General features: G+C 40.0%; 1 protein-coding gene across 1 annotated transcript in view; it reads left to right on the top strand.

Annotated features, from left to right (window-relative positions):
* Positions 1-20423, top strand: part of ANKRD33B (ankyrin repeat domain 33B) — a 43112-nt gene that overhangs the window by 13922 nt on the left and 8767 nt on the right. The window contains exons 2-3 of the mRNA XM_075084275.1: positions 13119-13248; positions 18897-19037. Coding sequence (XP_074940376.1) covers positions 13119-13248; positions 18897-19037 — 271 coding nt within the window. The remainder of the gene's footprint in view (positions 1-13118; positions 13249-18896; positions 19038-20423) is intronic.

Genomic DNA, 20423 nt, shown 5'->3' with positions numbered 1-20423 from the left:
TCACATCACTAGGATAAGCCCATTCCCTAAACATGGCACTAAATTAATGTGAGGCTACTTGCTGTGACTTGCAAGCCAGTAGCAGCAGTGTTCCTGATACGGCCAAGTGCTATCCTCTGATCTTTCAAAAATGTAATTCTGTCTTTTGCTAAAACAGATGCACTTTTCACAGGGTGATGCTAAACATCGAGGAAGTAACCATTACTTAATGGGAATTCTGAGGCACGCTGGATTTCCTCTCCAGTGGACGTATGCAACCTATTAGTTACTATTCCTAAAATAGACAGAACTGTAGTTTGATGGTTTTTATAGCAGGAATTAGTTCTTGCTCTCTAACCACCCTTGAACATTACGGAGTCATGAGTACTCTCAGGTGTAAGTCACAAGAGCACAACCCTCTTTGCCCTTGATCAAAGTATGCTTACATAAAAACGAGAAAAGTCTATCTGAAGCATAATCCACATGTTCAGCTGTAATTGAAAATGTTCACTATGCATTACTTGAAAATTACATACTTCCTTTGAAGGTAATGTTTTCACCCAGAACTGAAAATCTCCAGTATTCAGAAAGTATTAATTTACCAAGCTGGTGTTTAAACAATTACAGTTATTAGTGCCTCATCTCTCTTTGTGGAGATCCACTTTTCAGTGCAATTTCTGGAGCACTCGTAATTGGCAGCACATAGGTGGGAAAGAGTGAAAGAGTTCTTACAGAGTCAGGAACTGTAGCACTTACGTCCAAGCTTCACAAGCCTAAATCCAAGGAGTAATACTTAAAAAAACCCAGACTTTGGCCTCCAGCGTGGTCATCTGTGGTATTGCACAGTAGCTGCATTGCATGGCGCTGTGAGATTACAGGATTGCAACCCTTTAGGGTCACAAGAGTTGACACTAATCCATACAAACCAAAATCCACTTTAGGTCTCTGAGTGAAAAATAAACACCTCCCATCAATTCACCACGGATGCATCTATTGCTTAAAAAGTTTATTTGTTTTCTAAGGGGAAGCAGGATACTTTTTAAAGGTTTATGCTCAAAGAAATCTTTTGCCTTGTTGGAGCTGGAGAAAAAACAGGAAGGGCATAACTGAGATGAAAGCCAGTCTAGGTAAAACCAGATGCATATCCTAGATAAAGGAAGCTCTTTCATTGTGGAAAGCATAATAAGGGCTTTCAAGAACCTGGACGCTTTAACATCTGACAAACCATTGCTACTTGCACTAGCCAATGATAGTCTGAAGATACAAGCTAATGAGATCCCATCACATCTTTGCTTGATAGAAATAAAATAATAACACCTGTTCCAGCTGGAGAACCTTCTTGTCTGCCAATAATATTTAGCATACATTTCTTCCTGAATATCAGTATTTAGCTTGTGTTTTCATGAACAGCAACTACTGATTGTTGTTACCATGTTATCCTCTTGATTGAAAAGAGGATGCTGACTCTTGCTATGTGATAACACATCTAGAGTGAAGTACGTAAGGTGAACCCTTACTAGCCTAAATACTAATACACTTCTGTCACCTGAGAATCACTTGCCCTTCTGCTGTACAAGGACAGCTGGTTTTCTCCCCTCTCTTTGTTTTCACTGGGGGAGAAAGTTTACCACAGTTTCCTGGTCCATTCAGGTCAGTTCCAAGATCAATAAGCCTTATTATTAGAAGATCCAAGATCAATAAGGAGAATTATTATTAGAAGCGGTATAGAAAAGGAAGTCATGAGATTCAAAAGCCAGAACACAGGGGAGGTTGGGAAGAAGAGATAATGAGGGTGTTACTTTTCCATTGATGTAATTATGAAACTTACTGACAGATGTCAGACTAAGATGGAGACTGGGCCTTTATTGCTCTTACAGCTATTTTAGATCAAAGGGTAAGTAAATAGGCTGATATTTTTGTGTGTGGTACTGTGCAGTGTCATGTGTAGTGTGCAGGCAGTTCCCCATCGCTGGTGTCCCAAGAAGCATATGCAGTTGCTCCTCTTGGTGAGTATAGGGTCTCTGCAAAGAAGAGCTTTCACCCTAGTGGGGTTTCATCAAGTTGCTTTCCTTTTGAGGAAAGAGACCTTTTTTTTTTCAGTGGCAGACTAACCACTGATGGACAGACCTCTTCCTGGGCTCTTTCTTTACAAGGTTTGGGTCTGGTGTGATTCCATGACCAGGAGACTCAGAGAAAGCAAAACAGATTTACAGAAGATGGAGGAAAGGAACTGAAACTTCTTGGGAAGGTCTTTCCTGATATAACTACAGGAGCTCATTGCCACAAGAGGGTGCTTGCAAGCTCATCACTGGCCATGCCTCTTCAGAGAACTCCACAGTGAAAACGTGCTGGGGCCTTTAGAATGTTTAAAGAAGAGACAGGTTACATACAATGATAGATTATGAGGGAATAGAAGGTTGTGCATTTTTCTCTCAGCCAGTGTCAAATCGAAATTTATTGTTTACAAAGATTTTGTGAATCATTACTTTTGGAGAGGTCTCCTGAAAAAACTATGCATTCAAACACTGTGTTTAGCTTCTTGCAACAGATCTAAGTTACAGTCAGCCTGTGTCTGACAGAACATAACAGAAGGGAAGATGTATCTGTTAAACACATAGAGAGGAGTTGAATGGCATCTCTTAAAGCCAAAGGAAGTACTTTTGACAGTTATGTCAGTGCACAAATTGCAGTTCACACAGCTTCCGAACGCACTACAAAATATGTTTTTAAAATGTTGCAAACTCTCCTTTTTTATCTTAAATGTGTGTGAATATATGTATATATTTAGAGACCGGAAGAGAATTAACAGTAGTGTCTCTAAGGCCCAGGACTTGGAGTTCAGATCTAAGCTGATTTCTGAATGTTCCTGAAGGTCTTACGAGGTGAGAGAGTGAACTGGACTGAAGACATCTCAGGTTTGGATTATGCTGTTAGATGATCCACCTTTGTCATTTTGTTTAGCTCTTAGGAGTTTTGCCTTTCTGGAATAAAAAATATCCTTCAGTGAAATAACTGATAGGAAGACTATTATTGTAACATTGGATTTTGAAGTAATCTGGCAAGCAAGAGATTCTCCAAAAATATTTTCCGTATCATTATTTCGAGGAAAGGTATAGTTTGAGCCTTATTACAAACTCTCTTTCTTTCAGTGGTTGCCAAACCCACTGCAGCTTTCTACAGCAGTTGGCTGGAGCAGCAGGAGCTCCCAGCCTCATATATTCGCAGGAGGAAGCAGTCAGCACTTCACTGTTTTAAATCTATTGCTAGCTGGAAACACCTGTTCCAAGCAAAGCTTAATAATGTGCTGTTCATTTAAGGATCCAGAAATACATTATCCTTGTTCACAGGATGTTTTACAGCCCTTTGAAGCCTTGCTAAATGTGGCATAGCAAGCCAATGAAAGACAAAGAAATGAAATTAAAATCAGCTCTCTGTTTGCTGGGGCAGGATCTTGATGTCAAGTGGGAGTCTGTTACATTGCCTCTTCCAGCCCTCTGCAGTTAATGATTTGGGTGGCTAATATTTAGGGCACCTTAACGGGCAGACACAGGATTTGTGGTAGAACTGCCTTCTGGGATCAGAATCCTCTCATTAAAGTTCAGCACATCATTTACATTGTTTTGTGAAGTCAGACCTCTCACTTTTTTTCTTATAAATATCTCTTCCCTTACTTTTAAGCCAGAGAAGGGTGACCTGCGTCTAGCACAGATATAAAAAAAAAAAAAGGCATAGCAAAGAGGGATGTATAAATTTGTCTGCCATATATCACGTGCTATTACTGTCAACACTATAAAAACTTAGCACTAACATTTGACAGTATTAACACTGATTAGTATGTGCTATACAAACAGGAAACCTAGGATTAGTAAGGCCACATTATTTGTCAGGGAACATCACTACTTAGTAGTTGTACCTAACATGACAGTCTAAATAAATGTGAAAATGTGAAATTTAACCTTATAAAAATTGTGTTACTTACTCTACCATCTTTCCACAGTATTTCTTTTCCTTTACAGTCAGGCACCCCATAAGCAGAACAGAGAACCGCTCCCTGAAAATTGTATCCTGGGCTGATTTCCCATATTACTGAATCCAGAGATAATGTCCTTTAATGTATGGATAATGGCAATAAGCTCCATAAGGTGACCTGTCAGTTCACTTTAAGTATGTGTTATTTTTATTAAACAGTATTTACTTAAAGATTCCTTACATATTCCTTTTCTAAAATTATACATTCTTTACTTCTGCTGTGACCAGAGATCTCACATACATTGCAAAGCTTAACTTCGGACTGATTTGGCTACATCGCATATCAACTTCTGTTTTCAACTGTAGAAAAACGATCCTGGTTTCCTCTCTTTCTTTAAAAACTTATTCATTTGATATAGTGCTTTGTTGCACAACAGTCTGCTGTCACTACTAAAGGCATTCCTTCTACCTGATGAAACTTAACACTGATGAGGACGTTCCTAATATAGTCTTGCTGGGTGTTACTGCAGAACAATACTTTATTTTAACAAGATTTATCTTGAGCACGAACGTGTATACCTGCTAATATCCTGATCAAATATATTTTTTAATATATATATTTTTTTTCAGTGGAATTGCATTACATTTCCTGACTCAAGTGCCTCAGTGTTAAAATACACCTGAGTTAGTTATAGTTGCTATTAGCTCTTGTCCACATGTTCAGGTCTTCAGTTCTTTGTTTCAAGCTGAGGTTCAGAGGGGAAAGAACAAGAAAACATTTTTCTTCTGATAATACAAATCCAGTTAGTACTGTTTTAAGAAGTTATCACCAAATGTCATCTTAACTCACAGTAAAACAGCTGGCAATGCAGCCCAGGCCTCCTGCAACTCAGTCAACACAGTGTCCCTCAGCTCATAATTTTTGCAGGGCTCTTTCCACTGCTAGATGTAATCCTGAGTGCCCTTCGCTTCTGGCCTCCTTCTGCAGCGAAAGGGGTGGCCGAGAGGATGTCATACAGCAAGGAACAAAGTGGCCCTTCCCTCCAGTGGCTGGGAGAGGTGCCAGTGGGCATCAGCTGTTGGTCAGGCGATACAGTCAAAATATGTCTTCTACTTCAGCAGCCCTTTGGACATAGCGTGATTTGGGGGAGGCACACGTGGGGCGAGAGGCGGCAGCAGATGCTGTGGGTGAAAGAGTGTGAGAGCGAAGCTGCCTTTTGTGGCTCCTGGAGCATCCCTGGGGGGACAGGATGTGGTGAAGGGCTCCTGAGCAACTGGATGTTGTCTCAGCCAGGGTTTCCCTCATGGGAAGATGAGGAGAGCTCCCTGCAGGAATGAGAAAAAAGGATTGCGGCTTCTGGTGTAATGCTCCAGTTTTCAGGTTTCCCATGGGTTGAAGATGTAATCATCTGACTTCTCAGTCATCCTCTCCCCCCAGCTTTGGTCAGGGGAGCCATGTCAAGAGGCACCTGGATGGCTGGCATTAGGAGAGGACATCGGACAGTGCAGGAGCTGGGGACATGTTCCAGCCTCCTGTGGAACTGTATATGACTCCCAAATACCCATCACCTCAAGGGTTTTTGATTTCCCATTGAATTATTTGCTTTTATTATGTGGCTTGATATTAAAAAAAGTAGGGATGGGTTAATCCCTCGTAAGTGTCTCTCAGTATTGCCATGTGGTAAAACAATTTGTTTCCTATATATCCCACCCACTGGAACACCTCTGGCTGCACAGCATGCGTTTGCCTGCCCCTCATGTGTCCCTTATGGCCCCTAACAGTAGCTTCCTGAGATTTCTGCCAGCTGCTTATATCACTAGTAATGCTGAAACTGATTCAAGCAACATACATGTTGGTAAATAAGGAAAGTCACACAAATTTTACTACCTTTTCTTGTTGTCTGATTTATTACACAAGTGGCACTAGTTTGCTTTGTTGTGTAATGCAAGCTTTTGCAGGCATAGTAAAATGAACTTTCCTGGGACTATTTTTAGAGGTGATCATAGGGATTTGGATTAGAATAGATTAAGTAAGGACTTCTGCAGAGATGATACATATACTAAGCTATACCTTTTCTTAAAGACATGTGGCCTGACTGGTACAAGAGGTGTTCACGAAGTAAGTGAAGTCAAGCACGTCCCACAAAATGGAGGGGGAAGATGGTGGGTTATCATCTGCATGTCCATGGATAGGCCCATGTTTTTAGCTAGCAGTGTGCAATTCATGATGGGAAGTGAATCTGTGAGCGTTCATAATGGTGTGAAGTGAAGGTGGCAATTTTGTGCCTTCGATATTCAGGCACTGGAAGGGGCAGTGCCGTTTAAGCTTGTTTTGGATACAAGACTCTGCTTCAGGCTACTGTGTTCCTCTGCAGAGGAGGCAGAGTGTTTTGCATGCCACCGCTCCATTTCTGCTCAAATACTCTTTTGCACTTGTCTGATCGCTTCCCCCAGCAAAATCAGCATCTCCCCCCACACTCCCCTCCAGGCATGTGGGGTTTTGTGCGAGCAGCAGTTGGACAAAATTTGTTTCAATTCTCGGCTCTTTTTTGGTTGCTTTCCCAAGATAAATTTGTGTGTGACTAAGTTGTTGCACCCCCTTTTCAAAAAGGTCAGCCTAAATTATTTTGTGCAGATAATATTAAAGCTTGTGTGCTTGATGGATTTCTGTAGCACATAAACACCACTTCTCATGGGACTGATGACCTGAATAATTACCTCATCTCAGTCACCCTTGATCTAACCAGCTAAACCAATTATAGTATAAGCTCAAGCTGTTTATGAAAATTTCTCAGATTCATTTATGCAGACTGGAAGGTTTCGTGCATTATGCAGAAATTAGTATACAGCAGATAGTGATGCTCAGCACTAAATTTTGCTCCTTTTTACTACAATGTAAATTTAGAATCTCTGTTAACCCAAGTTTCACAAAGTTGCAGAGTTTTTAGTGGAGATGAGAATTTCCCTCAAATAATTTTGGGAGATTTATCTTGAAATATTTGACCTTTTGTTTTTTTCCTTTGTACAATAATGAATTATGTAATAGTGATAGTTATATATAGTTCTGTTACAATAGTTACATATAGCACAAAATATTAAACATATGAGTTATTATTTTCATAAGTCAACAAGAAAACATTTAAATACAACTTTTTATTCCTTTATATTTTATTATTCTTTCATTTCTATTACTCGTAATATTGTTTGTATAACATGCTTTTAACTTAGACATAATTTTCATAGTTGTCTCTACATATGATTATGAATTAAAATGAATCATTATCTCATTTAATTCAATTACATGCAGTTTTAATCATTGCTGTTAAACCAACCTTGCAAAATTGTCATTAATACTTACAGGTGCATACAAAGCAAACTGGACAGTTGTTTATTACGATGCTTATAAAAAGCAATGGGTAATGTCAATTTAGTCTTTTGCCAGATCCATTTTTGTCTGGAATGTAGATGAAAAGCTATAATAAGCTATTTTTATTCTCAGCATCTTGATGGAAAATAAGTTGCCTGAAGAGATTTTTTTTAAAGCTAAAACAATTGCATGCTGTATGTGATTTGCTCTGCTGTTCAGCTTGAGTTCATTATTGATCCTCTAGTTTTTCTTGTGATCTCTGTTATATGTAATGATCTATTGTACAAATAGCCTTACATCTGTAATTTCGTCATAACATCTGATTTATAAAATTGCCTCCTGAGATATCCATGACCTCACTTAATCAGACACATTGTTATGTCATTAGCCAACACAGGCGAGCAAAGCAGAGTTTATAATGGCAGCACTCTTCCAGTCTTATATGAAATCAAAGGCACATGAAGAAATATCAGTTTAAAAGGAATCAAAAGTTTCCCAAGACTATTTTATTCTATTACAAATGTGCACATTTTGAGTTTATGCTTTTCTAGGAAATTTTAATACCATACTTTTAGTCTGATTACAGAAGAGCACTATAAAACTCTTACACTTTGTAAACACTGCTTGAGGAAGGGGTTGCACCATCTGATTAACTTCAGGTAGTCCCACACATGAAATTTCCATTTTTGTACTCTGGAATGAAATTAAGAAAATTCATAATACTTAGAATATGTGGAAAATAAGTAATCTATCCCAGACTGACTGTTTTGTCGTATCTTCTAAATAAAGTATTGTTAATTTTGCTCTGTCACTTCAAAACAAAGGGGGGTCTTTCAAAACTGTGCTAGTTATATTAAAAAAAGGTGGAAAGACAGAGCCCTCAATACCTGGCAGTGTTATGGCTTCTACTTGGGAAAAAACTCTGTTACTGAGCTGAATTTCAACCCCCCCTTATGTGGAAAAATTGACAGTAACTGTTCACAGAATCACAGAACGGCAGGGGTTGGAAGGGACCTGTGGAGACCATCTTGTCCAACCCCCCTGCTTGAGCAGGCACACCCAGAGCAGGGGGCACAGGGACGCGGCCAGGGGGGTTTTGAATGTCTCCAGGGAAGGAGACTCCACAGCCTCCCTGGGCAGCCTGTGCCCCTGCTCTGGCACCCTCACAGGAAAGACGTTTTTTCTCATATTGAGGTGGAACTTCCTGTGTTCCAACTTGTGCCCATTGCCCCTGGTCCTGTCATTGGGCACCACTGAAAAGAGCCTGGCCCCATCCTCTTGACACCCACCCTTGATATTGATAAGATCCCCCCTCAATCTTCTCTTCTCCAGACTGAACAAACCCAGCCTTTCCTTATAAGGGAGATGTTCCAGTCCCCTGATCATCTTGGTAGATTTTCTGCTGGACTTGCTTAAGCACTTCCCTATCCTTCTTGAACTGGGGGGCCCAAGATGTGGTCTCACTGGGGCAGAGTAGAGGGGGAGGATAACCTCCCTTGACCTGCTGGCCAAACTCCTTTTAATGCAGCCCAGGATACTGTTGGCCTTCATGGCCACAAGAGCACAGTGCTGGCTCATGGTCAGCTTGTTGTCCACCAGCGCTCCCAGCTCCTTCTCAACAGACTCACTTTCCAGCAGGTCAGCCCCCAGCCTGTGCTCGTGCATGGGGTTGTTCCTCCCCAGGTGCAGGACCTTGCACTTGCTCTTGTTGAATTTCATGAGGTTCCCCTCGGTCCAGCTCTCCAGCCTGTCCAGGTCTCGTTAATGTAGTTAATGTTAATGTAGTTAATGTGATGGATGACTTATGGTTTCTTGTTTGTAAAGCAGAGTCTGTATGCAATATTTGAAAAATTAAATAGGATCTGTTGCAAGCCTCAGAGAAGCCAGCAGCCCCAGCCTCCTGTAGTGAAGAAATCCCTTTTCCTGTAGTCCAAAGGCATCAATTTCTTTTCTTGTTTAAGGTCTCTTCTGCACAGGGGATCAAAGCATATATTTTTTTGCCTGTTCTGTTTCATTGGTCTGGGACAACGATGGGCAGCAGCCCTGGCCACTGATGAGAAGAGAGCGGGTCTTAGCTGAGGAAACAGTCCTTGAAAAGTAGGGATACTGTGCTTGCATGCTGTGACATGTGTATAGTTATTCCTTCTAATAATTGATTATTACTGTATATTAATGGGAATAGTTTGAATTTTTATTACGATTTAAAGTAAATGGTGGTTGAGGACATATGAAAGGGAAAAGAAGGACAAGCATGCTGTTGAAGGAGAAAGGTTGAAATCTTAGGGGGAGGATATGCATTTAAGAATTACCAATATTCCTTCTCCTAAAGCATCCCACATGTAGTGAATATGTCTGAGAATTGATCTCACTGAAAAAATAATAGTAAGATTCATTTTTTAAAAATTATATAATTTTTTCCGCATATACTGACTACTTCATAATTGTATTATGACCCTTCGTATGAGGACCAAAATATTTGATGGTAGAACACTAACGAGATAAAATGTCATCTCTTTTCTAAGGATAACCAGATTATTTAGGCTTAAAATTTTCTAGCTAAAATTCATTTATACTTCTTTGTTTTTAATCTTTTAAAAAGACATTCAGTGCACAGCTGCATTTTTTGCAGACTGCTGTGATACAGGCTACTGCTTTACCGATTGCATCAAAAAGCAATTTGCTGAAAGCAATTTTGTATCAGCTATATTTATTAATTGAGATTGTTGAAAGAGTTTGTAATATATTATGGCTGTGGATAATAGTATTCATTGCTGTATGAAGGTAAAGATTCCAGTCTAATAACTCATGTTGCGATTGATTGTGTGTCCTGGCTGATCAGCTTGTACTAACTTCCAGCAAGCAGAATAAAGGCAGTGCCAGAAATGGATGCAAAGAGGAAAAAAAAGAAAAGAAAAGGGCAACCTGAAACCACAAATTATCATGGTATCCTTGAACCAGGATTTGGGAAATAACAGTTGAATCCAGTGCTTTTTTGCAATTTTCATTCTAAAGCTGTAGCCTCCTGCACCTCATTTCAATATCCGATACATTTGCAAAAGTTCTGCAGAGGAAGGCAATCCCTCAGCAAGCGATCTGTCTCACCCACCTCCCGATGAAACATATAACCAGTGAGGGTAACCAGAGAGCGCTTGCATCAGCTTTACAGCCCTGGGCGGTGCTGGGAACTGTGTGGCAGTGAAACGACTTGTTTTTATGTCCTTGTGCAATTGCTCATTTTGCTTCTCAACCAGGGAGTGCTGGGCATGCTCCATCGGATACCAGCTTCTCACACTCTTATCTGAACCACTTCAGATTCATACAGCCATCCTCCAAAAATGATTTTCCGTGTTACTGCATCATGTAATCCCACAGAAAGCTCCTACTCTCCGTTGCCTTTCCTTATCCTTAAGCAAGCAGTCTTTGATAGCATCTTTGGAAAATAAACTTTAGGAAATGTTGATACCTAAGTAATCCTTCTGGTCTGCAAACTCAGAACGGTGAAAGAGATTGATTCTGAGATTGTTTGTGTCTCACATCTGCTGAAATCAGAATGCCAGTGTGTGTTGGATTTGTCCTTAGCAGTCTATCTGATGGAGGTACCCACTAAAAGTAGGAAAAAATTCCCTGAATACTGCAATGCAAAAGCCTCTCACCAAAAAGAGCTAATGTTTGCTGTTTGTTATTGTTTGTTTTACTGTTTTATAGTTTGTTTTTCTTTTAAAGAGAGCAAAAAATGAACTTTTTTTTAAGTATCTGGTAAATACTTTTAGAACACACAAATGTCCTGAGAAAATATATTGTGAAAATATCCTTCAGATACTGAGTGGATCAGTTTTTTTCCATTAGAGATGAAAACTACTTTAAGATATTCTTACAGCTTTTTGGAAATACCAGCCTTCAGAAATGCCAATTTTTTCTACCTACTTATTGTCAAGAATTTTAGGTCTCCAACCTATCATACACTTAGCTTTCTGCTATCATTAGTAATTGAGCTTTTTTTTACTGATTGGGTGGTGTTTTAAATCTGCAGAGTTTATGGAATTGTAAAGACCTATATCCTGAACATCAGGTGAAAAATGAAATTACGGAAGAACTAAAATAATACTCAAGTCCCTGCCAAATGGACACTGACACAATTTTTTTTAATGTTAAGAATGATTGCATTGTAGTAGAACTTGTATTAATTGGAACAATCACACCAGGAGAGTACATACTTTTTATTGACCTATTTCAGGTCATATGTGGATATATGTCTGTGCATATATATGCACACCTATATATCTATCTATATATCTTTAAGCAGAATTGCTACAATTTCAGTAGAATGGTTTGAAGTATTACAGGTGCTTCACAAGGAAATGGAGATGCTCTTTATAAAGAGGTGGTGAGTGTGGTTTCATACTGAGGACAAGAGTGACTTGAGAATAAAATAAATCAGAGTAATAATTTTATCGAAAGATGTAATTAAGAAATACTGTGCATAGCCTGCGAGCATCCCAAAGAGTTGGCTGCTTCTGTTTCCCAGTGAAGCTGTTTGCCACTGAAACCAAAAGGACTATCCAGAATAACTATGAAACGGGACACTGAAATATTAACTAACTCGTTATAATGACAATAAATCAGAAACCGCAGCTGTTGTCATTTGGCGAATGGCTCTGTCTCAGAAGTGTCCGTGGGGGAAAGAAATAAAGAGTGTTTATGCAAGAACAGTTTAGAAAAATGGTGAAGGAGTCAGGATAAGCCATTCTTTTTTCATAACTGGGTTCTCATTCTTCCTAGTCTTTTGTGGTTATGAACTTGGAGCATGTGAGAGTGCATTTTAGGTGGGCAGGGTTACAAGAGAGGTTGAGATTTGTGTCTCTGCCCTTATCTTTTCAATAGTCAGATACTGATGCTGAGCTCAGGAAAACTGATTCATGTGTCGGCAATGAAGAGGGACCACAGGGAGCACTGAGTTATCTGCACCTGCCGTCCTCTACGCCTGTCAGCCCCGTGCAGATGAACACCGGGCTGCCCCAGTAATCCTGAAGACCAGAGATAATGGTTTTAATCCTAGTGGTCGAGTGAGCAGCCAGGAGTAAATACTGTAGTTCCATTTAATTAATGACAAATGTATTTTGATGTATTTTAGGGAAGCTGTCAGTTGGCCACTGTGGAATGAAATGCTAGCTGGATACCGAGTTATAAGGTTTACCTGCTGGCTTGGCTTCCTCCTGGAAGTTTTACAGCTTCCAGCTGTTATAAAGCACATTAAACAGGAACTCTAAAAGCAATTTTATTTTATTTATGATTATAAAAAGGTCTGGTTATATTGGGAAACCTGAAGTATTTAAAGATAGCAACAGGCAATATGAACACAACTCCTGCCTACCACTTCCCCTTCTGAGAACAAAGAGTTGTTTTACAGAGAATTAATGTTCAGATCAGGTCCAGTACATCTTACTTGCAGGGTTCATTTTATTATATAATAAAATCTGATATATTCTCATTTGGATCTAGATTATATAGTCATACAAGCATAAGCCATTTATAAACAGTTACTTTCCAAGCAGCGTAATGTAATACCTATTCTCTTAGGTATTTCTGAGGAGTACCAAATGTTACTCGCCAAAGGGCAGAGATAAAAAGTGGTGTTTGGGATCTGAACATTGTGCCTGGAGCTAATCACTAGTTATGCTGATACCTTCTCAGTTCTTCATTCTGAAAAAAAAAACCAACCTAAATAAAAAAGCAAACTGGTGTGCTTCCTCAGTGAAGTTTTCTGAGTCTGGTAAACCTAACTCTCTTTATATTGTACTTACAGAATGGTCTTATCATTGCCTGTTACCAAGGTTATGTGGATATTGTGATAGCCTTGGCACAATGCCCTCACCTTGATGTGAACTGGCAGGACAACGAAGGGAACACGGCTCTAATTACAGCTGCACAGGCAGGTAAGGCTCTTTGTTTCACCTCTTACATACAGAGTCTTAGGTGAAGTGTGCGTTGTGGCTGTTATTTTTAGGATTTTGTCAAAGCCCTAAAATAAATTAGTTTGTATAAAATAATCCTGCAAAGCCCACTCCCAAATAAGTTTGTCATTATTTTCTTTGAACTAATTAATCTACAGTAATATTTATCCAATGGATTAAGACAGAAAAAAGCTATAAATTTCTAGTAGATACCATTAAATATTTCAGCTTAAAAATAAAGAAAATCTTGCCCCAAGTGTGCAGTTACTACACTTTGTTCCTTTAAGTTTATTTTCCTATGTTTGTTCTGGCAAGCAACCAGTCAACATTGCAGTCATATAATGTGCTCTGTCAGTGCTTATAGCCTCTCTTTTCTCATGCTTGTTGCACCTACCTCATGGGTCTGTAGTAATTGCTGGCTGTAGGAAGATGTATCATCATTAAGAAATATCTTAGCTGCTAAAACATGCTTCAACCACTCCACAGTTAAAAGCAAAAAAACCCTATTTCTATAGTCTCAGCAGGAATCAGTGTTTGCCAATGGTGCTTTTATAACAGACTGATTATATTGACATCGGCCATGTTTACCTTCCTGTAGACTGGAGTGAGAGCAGAGTTTATCCCCAGGTTTTCTTTTATCCCACCCAGCAAGGTAATAGTCTGCGAACAAGTGTAACAGATTACATAAATGTAAGAGATGCTCCCAAAAGAGTTACTAGTTTCAAGTGTAGGGTTAAAAAGCAATCAGTCAGTTACTTCTGTTAAAAATGTAACACTGTGCTTTAACCTTGAAGGGAAGCTGTAGTTTCCCCTTGCAAGTGTTAACAAAATGCTGAAGGATGTGAATCAGGAAAAATTTGACCAAGGGGACCATCCTTTGTGGTCTAAAAGCTGTTCCAAGGGCTGCCTGGCTCCGCATCCATGGTTTTCTTTGAATCCCTCAGGTGTGCTCCTCAGAGGCAATCACTTTATGAGGAAATGCATACTTGTTCTTTATCAGGTATTCTCACTGGTGAGGAATATGGGATGTTCATGGGAGTTCATGGGTATTCCCTGCAGGACCCTGTCCGTTCTTCTCTGGCTTCATGGAGGAAACAAGTTTCTGTCAGGCAGCATCAATGGACATCCCATGTCCAGTTCAGCGTGTCTGAAGACTGGAGCAGTTAGGTTTTGATTTTAATTGAGTAATATTGCCACTAGACATTTGCAGGTAATACCAAACTTTGCTTTGTGTTGTACCAAAAAGTGAACTCTGCTGAAGAAGCCACTATGAGATAGGTCTTGAATACTGGAAGAAAGAATTGGGACCAGAGTTGTCACTTTCATAGCACAGTCATGGGTATAGTAGCTTTCCAAAGAAAGTGGAGAAGCCTCCCAAACTCTAACCTACTTTATTTATCTGCCCTAATAGAAATTTGGACTACAAAAGGTTTAACTTTAACACTGACTCCTTCATGGCCTTTATAACTCATGATAATGAGCTCAGAATTAATCCAGGGGGCTGACATTGACTTCTCAGTCTCTGCCAGTACTTGCTATTGATCCCCAAAGCAACTGGAAATGTCTGTAGTCAGCAGAACGTATACAAACTCCTAACAACTTGGATGTTTTCCCCTGCCTATGATAATCCTGAGCTACAGTGTTGACACCAGTTATTTAATTCATTATCACAAGACACTGCTGTAGTGTTAATAGAGATTACCATGAGGTTAATATTGCAACCAGAGGAGCTACGGTGCAATAGATGCCACTTAATTATTGCTGAATGTTAAGTAGTAACACTGAGGAGTGTATTATAAAGAACTGAAAGCAAAGCTTATGTGAGCTTTTCTTTAATGGAGGGTTTATTTAGCTTTTTTTTCTACCCTTAAGCCACGGAAATATTAAAATTTTTTTTCCAAATAAATTATTCCAAGAGATCACTGTTATTTATACCAGAAGTATTGTTTTCCCTGTAGAGAACCTAATAGCAAATCCACATTTCAGTTGATTGTAAGGTGATATCAGAAGGTTTCAGAAAGTGCTTCCATTTCAGTTATGACCCGCTGACCAGGTGGGCCATCACATATGGCCAGACACCAAAGAGGAGCTGGATGGCAAAGAGGCCGCAGCCCTGAGGGGTCATTCTGTGTGTTTCAGAGGCTGCATCGGTAACACTAGGTACAGGTATGAAGGGAGATGACAGTGGGGCCTCTTCACTTTTGCTAGAGGAGTTTAAAATCCACACCTGTCTATGTTGTTTCATGACCGCTCAGATGTGATGTTCAAATCTGAGCATCAGGTTGATTTAAATAGTAGCATTTTAAAGACCAGCTAGAGCCTCAGGAGTTAATTCAGTTCTCATATCCATTTGCTTTTGATAATTTAAGATCCTCACCTTAAAGTGTCTAAAGCTGAAGTTTTTCTGCATGGGTTGTCCTGAGAAAGATAGGCTGGAGGGATCAGTGAAAAGCAGTACTTTTTAAAATAATCTTGTGAGTATAGAAAAATAACCTCAAAGTGCTCTGCTTAGTGTGTAAATTTCAGGTTTGAAAATTGGTCTGCTCACTTGCTCTCTCAATATTTCTTGCAGATGTGGCATCCCTTCTCAAAAAGATCTTGCCTTCCAAAACGGTAAATTTGTTGCAGCCTGCAGCAGGTGGTGCCCAGAAATGGGTGGTGATGCTGTTAAAGCAGAAGCAAAATCATTAAGCATCAGTACAAAGACAATGCAAAAAAAAAAAAAAAGTGAGATTGATGCAAACAAGAGTTTGAAATAACAAGTGAAAGAAAGGAAGGAAGGAGAGTGGTTTCAAAAAAAAGGGAAAAGGGAGGGAAATGGCATTAAAATCTTTTTCTGAGTTCTGCCCTCCCTGCTGCTGCTGGGGACATAGCTGCATCACTGGCAGCGTATGGTAACTGGCATTCACTGGTGTTTAGAAAGAGTCGTATTTGCTCTCAAAGTATAGATGTTTTATGTTACAGGGACCAGTTTGGGACAAGGCTGTAGAGCTGGGAACACAAAGTGACAGGTTATCCCAGTTTCTGCTTATTAAAGGGAGACATGAGAACACAGCTACCTAAAGCATCCAGAGGATAAGACGTTCTGGGTGTCTTAGGTTCCACCCATCCGTCAGAAAGCATTTACCACCCATAGACCAAACACAGGCTTTTTGCAGGTAGAATTTGAGATTGTGATGTTATATGACAGAGCATCTTCCTTACTGTGCAGCTTATCATTCTGCCTGCATTACATAGATTATTAGGTAATATTGTCATCATTATATGCATTTCCTCTGTGGCAGCAATTAAGTGAATTAAGCTGCTACAGACATCTGTGCTGATCTGTAAATATGGCTCACAAGGCGAAGAAATGTACCCTTCGCATGCCAGTTCTAGTAGAAGATAGATCTGGCTTACAAACAGCAAGAGCCTGATACAAATTCAGTATGACCAAACTGGCTGAGGCCAGGCTAATTTATTTTAAAGCTGTGTACGGCTTTCATAGCAGACTTTAGATCATGGAAAACTCACCTGGTTTACGATTTATATAGACACTTTTAGTTCACCCAGACAGAAGAGAACTGAAGCAAACTTTATGGCCTTAAATCAAAAGCATATGACAGGGTTTGAACAAAAACTTGGCAGCTCTGAGTTTTGCTTTGAATTTGGTATCTGTTTGAACTTGAAATTTGATGCAAACCTCAAAGGACAGAAGCTCCTGCAGATTAAAACTGAAGTGGTTTGCAGGAATCCCTGAGACACAAAACTTCTGAGAATCACAAACCAATTCATTTTCTTTGTTATTTTATTGCTGGGGGTTTTTTAATATCTCATTTGAGGCCATCTGTAGTCCCCTGAAGAGTTTTGGCTGAACAAGGTCTTTCAGGATTGACTCTTAGGATCATCCTAGATTTCAAAAGTCTCTTACATCAGCTGTACTTTTGGCAATGTAATAAATGCTCAAAAGTCTTCCATCTGATTATTTCTCCTTGTTTCAGTTCCTGTCTCTGTTTTTTATGGTCAAAAAGCAGTATTTCAGCTATTCCAAAACCTTCATGAAGACACACGCTCTACTTCGGTGAAACAGAGCATGTCCTGCAAAACAATTTGGGGCCAAAGAGTCTCCCTCTAGTAACCAGTATCCTGTTAGGATTTGATCTTATGCCATAAAGTCAGTGAAGCTGAGGCCTCTGTACTGTGTAAGAAGGACAGGGTCACTTGATCCTGCCTTGAACCCAGTTCACTTTTGCTTTATTCAGTTTCTTGCGCTTTGCCGTATCTTCATATTTCATTTGCATCAGACTGTGCAAGGTTCAGGGAGCTCCTTATTCGGTTTTCTCTGGCATTGCTAAGCTGATCTGCGCTATCTCTGCTCCTGCTCAGATTTCAGGAGAGTTTCCAGTTATGCAGCAAGGTAGCAGAGTCCAGCAAATTCTAGGAAATGAAGAGTAACACCAGAAAACAAATTAATTGGTAAAGATTTTCTTAACTTGCTTTTCCAAGCGAATGCAGGACTGTGTTGGTACAAAGCAAATGCTGACGAAATCTGCACCAGATGTGACACTATAGATGTTAAAAATTCTCCTGTATGAATTATAATCTGCTTCAGTAACATTTCTAGATGAATTTGAATGACATGCATCACAGAGTATTCAGCTGGACTGCAGAGTGAGATGAGAGAGTATTTTTACAGCTCCTAGTAATTAAATTGTAATTGTTGCAGCTGCCTGACAGACTGCATTATTTTATAAAGCATCAAAGCATCATAAAATGAATGACAAGTGAAGGGAAAACTGTTTTGAATGAGTCATAATGGCACTAGATACTTGTCTTGTTCTGATAGTCCAATTATAAAGACTTGATGTTTTAATTGGTCTTCCAACCATTTAGCCAGAGATGTCTTCAACTACTTGGTTCACCCTTGCTGACACCAGTTCTGCTGGCACACAAGGCACATGAATGGCAACAACAGTTGCTTTTAGAAGCAGAACTCAAGTCATTTATCTTACTAACAAAACTGAACATCAGCCCCATTTTCTTGTTGCTGGAGAGTAGACAAGTGGCTTCAGACTGTCAGATGGAAAAATAAATATGTGGGATTCTCTGCAAAACATTTCTTTGTCTCGTATCAGGCCTGGCACAGCCTGAAACTACCACATGTAGTCACTTTTTAATGAAGCACCATTATAGTAAGGCTCACATTTACTGGGGGACTGAAAAAGCTGAACCTTTGCATTCATTTCCCCCAGGTGATGGGTCCTCCTCCCATAAGCTGTAGGAATTCCCTTTGCAGTGCTACTCAACTGAGTCAAGAAACTGAGGCCCCTTGCAACCTCAGAGTGACCATCTCTGGTTTTCAATTATCCCCTTACCTTAAATTGACTTTTCAGAGAGGAGAGCAACTTGAGAGAAGGTGGGAACCCAGGTTTCCAGGCTCCTAGCCCAACACTCTGGTCACAGGTCAGAGCCACTTAACCCTAAGGCTAATGACTGCAATGAGTGGAAGAGGATATGAAGAAAAGAGATCTTCTTATTAGTTATCTGCATTTTTTCCAGGTATCAAATCTGCAGGAGTAATTTTTGGTTTAACCTTGAGAGAGCATCTTAACTCTGTGACATCTTTTCTCTGCTTTTTCATTTCTTTAAAGGGCACATAACCATTACAAACTATTTATTGAACTATTTTCCTGGGCTTGATATTGAGAAGAGGAACGTGTTTGGATTCACAGCACTGATGAAATCTGCGATGCAGGGTCGAACTGAATGTGTGAAAGCCTTGATGTTGGCAGGTATGCAAAGTGCTTCGATGCTTCTTCATCTACTTGTAAATATTAGACACTCACACGCAAACAACCAAGAAGAAAATTGGCTCTTGGGGTGTTTAGTCTGAGAGGTGTGGTGCACCCTTCCCTGGAAACGGGTGCAGCTTTTAAATAAGTCATAGATAAGGCGGTGAAGCCACGTGCTGCCAGTGCAGGAGTGCTCAGTTTGCTGGTGGAAACTCGCCCAGGATCTCTCCAAGACCTCTCAGTGTGAGATTCGTTGTCTCCAGGAGAATTGGGGGAGTGTGATCATCATGATTTGTAGACAAAGAGTTGATGAAGTTCATGACACAGCTAGGAAAGGCACACAGGTCCCTTGCTGCTAGCTCTGTGGGTATGACGGTGCAAGGGTGCGTGATGGTGGTGGGACCATAGCCACACCTCGACCTCTCTCTCCAACCATGTCATGTCCTGGGACAGGGAGTGGAGAGGTTTGGGGGCTCTGGCTCCTGCCAGAATTGGGTGTAGGGTTCATATCCCACGGAGGACATTGGTAGGAAATTTGGCAACGTAGGGAATAACCTCTCTTTCTAACCCCTCCACAGATCTGAGTTGCATCTCCAAGTTTATGGGCAACAGGGCACCAGCAGGTCTGTATCTGCTGCAGGAAGAGAGTCATGGCACAGGGATTGAGCAGGTCCATCTCTGCCCACCTGCCTCTCTTCACATCTGAGGAGAGGAAATAAGTTTCTTGCCATTGGCTCCTGACTGCTGTTGAATTTCCAGCCTTACACATTGCGAGGTGAAGGGTTCCTAGAGAGGAAACTCAGAAGGATGAGAGGCACTGGGGCAACAACCTCTACAGGAGCAGTCCCAGCATACAGCACCTTTTGCCACAATGTTTTATGTTTTTATTATATTAAGTAATTGGTATATAAATTATTAGCTAGTAATTAAATAACTAATATATATTAGTATATATTCTTGTATTACAGTTGCAGATATTTGACACAAATAAAATATTATGGAAATGACAACAGATTGCATGTGGATATTGTTACTGTCTAGACCAAGAATCCTACAGGTCCGTTTCATTGAGAGAAATCTTGAATAAGTAGTTTATTTCAGTCATTTTGCTGTCACAGCAGTCTAACCCCTCATAATCAGAATATTTTAAGTTGCAGGCATTTATCAAGAGTAATGATATTACTTTCATTCATTTTCATAATATCCTTTTTCTAGATGTTGATATGACACAGAAAATATTTGGATGATGTGGTAACCAGCATGTTATTTTCTGCAAGGTTCTGTAGCCTCTTGTCCTGGAATCAAGGCTTTGGAATTGGGTCATTCACTTTGGAGTTAAATTTTATGAAAAAAAAATTATAAAATGACTGTCAGAGCTAGAGTACT

The sequence above is a fragment of the Phalacrocorax aristotelis genome, chromosome 2, assembly GCF_949628215.1.
Source record: "Phalacrocorax aristotelis chromosome 2, bGulAri2.1, whole genome shotgun sequence".
In the NCBI taxonomy this organism is placed as follows: domain Eukaryota; kingdom Metazoa; phylum Chordata; class Aves; order Suliformes; family Phalacrocoracidae; genus Phalacrocorax; species Phalacrocorax aristotelis.
The sequence above is the reverse complement of the archived record's forward strand: the minus strand, read 5'-3'. Positions and strand labels throughout refer to the sequence as shown.